Here is a 3,862-nt window from a genome sequence, read left to right as displayed (position 1 = left end):
TGATGACTGCAACTTTGTAATATAGCGTGAAGTCAGGCATTGTGATGCCCTCAGCTTTGGTTTTCTTTTTCAGCATTCCCCTGGCAATTCGGGGTCTTTTCTCGTTCCAAATTTTAAGATTATTTGTTCCATTTCTGTGAAAAAAGTTGATGGTGTTTTGATAGGGATTGCATTGAATGTGTAGATTGTTTTGGGCAGCGTAGACATTTTAACGATGTTTATTCTTCCAATCCATGAGCATGGAGTATTTTTCCATCTCTTTGTGTCTTCTTCAATTTCTTTCATAAGTGGTCTGTAGTTTCTAGAGTACTGATCCTTTACCTCTTTGGTTAGGTTTATTCCTTGGTATCTTATGGTTTTTGGTGCAATTGTGAATGGGATCTCTTCCTTAATTTCTATTTCTTCAGTCGCATTGTTAGTGTATAGAAATGCAGCTGATATCTGTGCACTGGTTTTGTATCCTGCCACTTCCTGAATTGCTGTATGAGTTCTAGCAATTTGGGGGTGGAGTCTTTTAGGTTTACCCCATAAAGTATCATGTCATCCAGCAGAGCTTTTCTGAGAAACATTTGACGTGCGGTTACTTCCAGAAAGCAGTTTCATCTGTGGTCTCCTCCCTGCCCCATAGGATCCCAAGGACTTTGTTATAACCTCACAGGGGTGTCCCCGCATGGATCTGTGCATCAGAGATTTTTCACTGAGGGATGCTTGGATGGTCAGGCCTTCCTGCACCATGACATTGAGAGAGATGTGGCACAGCTTCAGGGACTGTGGGCAGGAGCAGTCCTGGGACACAGAGACCAGAGACTTGAGAGAGACCAGGAAGGGCCTCAGAAAGACTCTGTCAAACATCCTGGCCCTGCAGGCACAGAAAGGAAATGACAGTGGCGTCAGAGCAAGAAGGATGGGAGACCGTTCCCAGTGAAGTTCAGGGCAGAAAGGAGGGACCTGTCTCTTCTCACTGGAGTTGGCTGGGGGTGGGGGTGAGGACCGACGGTCTGTGCATTTCAGCTCAAGGTGGCCATTACTGAGCCAGCACAGGGAAGACCTGGAGGAGAGCAGGTTGGACCCCTTTGGCAGGAGTTTGTCACTGGGGCAGGGAAAGCAGAGGGACACAGGATGGGAGAAGTCACTACTGACTGGAGGCAGACATGCATTCCCTCCAGGAGGTCTGGGGCTCGAGATCTGAGAAGACAAGAGCACCAGGGCTTTGAGCATTTCCACTAAGATGGGGAACTCTTTCTCTCCTATGACCTGAAGGCCCATGGATGGACAGTTTCCTGGCCCTCCATTCATACCTTGGCTATGGAAATCAAGAAGTCCTGGGATGCAGATGGCTTTCAAAGCCAGGATTCCTCACCCATATGCACGGAGAGCTTCGGGGAAGCCTGCAGAAATATCTGGAACCCTGGATGGGCTTCTTTGGCAGACGAGGTATAACCCTGGAGCAGGGGCCTTCCTCTCCCCCAGATCCATTGAGCCCCCCACAACAACCCTGTCCAAGGAAGCCCTCCCTGTCCTAAAGGATGCACATATATTCTGTTGGTGCACTGTATTGTGATCTGCCCGTCCTGTTACAGCATCTGGATAAAGACACCAAGCAAGTGGGAATGGAAATGTGCTTTCCCAGGTCAATAGTCCAGGAAGACAGTGGACTCTCCTACATAAAGTTGAACCAGGGGAGGTGGGTGTCAGGCAGGAGAGGAACCCTAGCCTCCTTGTCACAAAGAGTTCCCTTATAGTCCCCTCAGCCCAAGAGCCCACCCTTCATACCCTCTCCTCAACATCAACACACAGATTCAAGAGAGTGAGCCCTGGATCCCAGACCCATCCTCCTGCCAGTCCAAAGGAATTTGGGTTCCAGGGCACGGAACAGACTTGGAGAAGGTCTGGGGTCAATGAGGGCTCCAGCCAGAGGTGGAAAGGTGGGAGAAGCAGCCCACTTCTGTCTTCTGTAGAGGGGAACAGGGCTCAGCCATGTGCCTCACTGGCTCTGTGCTTTCTCCTCAGTGTCCCCAACAGTGAACAGTCCCCAACAGCCTTGGAGAGCATGGTCCCCCAACATGCTGGGCTTTCAGTTTCTCTCCCGGGAATATCGCCCTGACCTGGCTTCAGGATCAGGAACCCCTGAGCCAGGATGCCCAGCAGTTTAGGGGAGTCCTGCCTGGTGGGAATGGGACCTACTAGGTGTGGGGGGCCATAAGGATTCCCCAGGGAGAGGAGCAGAGGTTCACTGGCCACATGGAAGCCACAGGGAGCCATACTGCACACCCTGTACATTTGGGTAAACCTGGGTGATCATGGAGGGGGTTCTGACTCTGGTCGGGTCAGGAGCCGGGGGCGGGGGGACAGGAGAGCAGGCCCATGGTCCTGGGGAACCCAGGTTAATATAAGGCCTTTTTCCAGGAAAGGCCCTGGCACACCAGCATGGACGGACAACCATCTGCCTGCTGTTGCTGCTTTTCTTACTTACTTTTCTTACTGTCATCATTGCGCGTGTCTTTTCTCCAAGAATAAGACGTCAGTCATCAGCAGCTGTGGGAGCCCAGGTGAGAAATCTGGCCAGTGGGTGGGATCAGAGCCTGGGACATGGGGTCCCTCATGTATTCCTCTGCACAGATTGGAGGGACGACAAGCTTCTGTAACAGGAGCTGAAAGTCATGGTGAGAGGGGCTGGGAGCCACGTCTGCATCTTCACCCTTAGCCCTGCTCAAAGCCAGGGTCCCCAGGGCCCGTGAGTGGTGAGCAGGTGTCTCCTTGCTCTGGGTGAGGATTGGCAGTGTGGGCTGGGGCTCCCTGCTCTGAGCTTGTCCATACTTCTCTCTAGTCTCAGGTTCAGCAGGACTCATCCCAGCGTGATGCATGGGGACCACGTGCTGACTGGAGAGGGCCCAGGTGATCATGGGATCAGAGCGACACAAGCAGGAAAGGGTCCAAGACTTAGTGGGGAAGGGTTCAACACTGGGGAGGAATCCAGACAAAAGATGATGACTCCATTTCATTCCAGTCTACACCTGCTCTAACTTCTCCAGCCATCATGAGGAATCCAAGAAAAAGACTCACAAGGCTCCACCTAGGGGTCAATGGAAGGTGCCAGAGCCCTGCCTGTGATGTCCCCTTAGGAGGTCCCACTTACAACACACAGATGTGTCCTGAGCACAGATGGTTACCTTTGGTCCACTTTGAAGCCCATCAAACTGCTCCTCCAGGACCTGTCTCCCAAGATGTTCCTCAGGGTCACTCCTACCTGTACTCTTTCCTGGGTCCCATCACATGCCCCATGCTTCCTGGAGTGTCCTTGTGGGTCATATGCAAGAGTACATGCATATGACCATTGGGAAGAGAGGGCCAGGCCATTCTCAGGATAGCTGTGGCCACTGGTTGTATCTTGCCTCCCTGATTGGTCCTGTCTAGCCCATCAGGGCACAGACCAAGGGACCATTTAGGGCAGGGCATTCTGTCTGTGTCCTGTGGCCTCATGTTGCCCTCCTTGAGTCAGCTTGCTTTCTTGTGGTTCTCACTGCCCTGTACATTTGGAGGAAGGGATGGTCAGAATGATTACCATGTAGGGCACTTGGGTGGCTCATTCGATTAAATTTCCGATTCTTGATCTCGGCGCAGGTCTTGATCTCAGGGTCATGAGTTCAAGCCCCATGTTGGTTTCCACGCTGGGCATGAAGCCTCCTCAAAAAAAAAAAAAAAAAAGATTCCTGTGTAATCAGCCTGCTTGAGGGGAGATGAAAAGGGAAAGACAGAATTTTGTGTTTGGGCAAAGAACAAGGCAATGCATGAAACAGGGAAACAATGGAGTGTGTGGGGTATGCAGGGCCTGGGGTCTTTCTGTTGATTTCAACACTTCTGT

At 51.6% G+C, this 3,862-nt stretch overlaps 1 protein-coding gene across 1 annotated transcript; it reads left to right on the top strand.

The window, feature by feature from the left end:
* Positions 1–733: 733 nt before the first annotated feature.
* On the top strand, positions 734–2,839 carry LOC118027202 (MHC class I polypeptide-related sequence B-like). The gene is given in 3 exon segments (XM_035030425.1): positions 734–921; positions 2,040–2,549; positions 2,828–2,839. Coding segments are annotated over 2 exon segments (447 nt in total). The 3' UTR covers positions 2,299–2,549; positions 2,828–2,839.
* The last annotated feature ends 1,023 nt before the right edge of the window (positions 2,840–3,862 follow it).

Source organism: Mirounga leonina, unplaced genomic scaffold, assembly GCF_011800145.1.
Source record: "Mirounga leonina isolate KUSES-001 unplaced genomic scaffold, KU_Mleo_1.0 Mir_366, whole genome shotgun sequence".
NCBI lineage: Eukaryota > Metazoa > Chordata > Mammalia > Carnivora > Phocidae > Mirounga > Mirounga leonina.
This window is presented reverse-complemented; position numbering and strand designations above follow the sequence as displayed.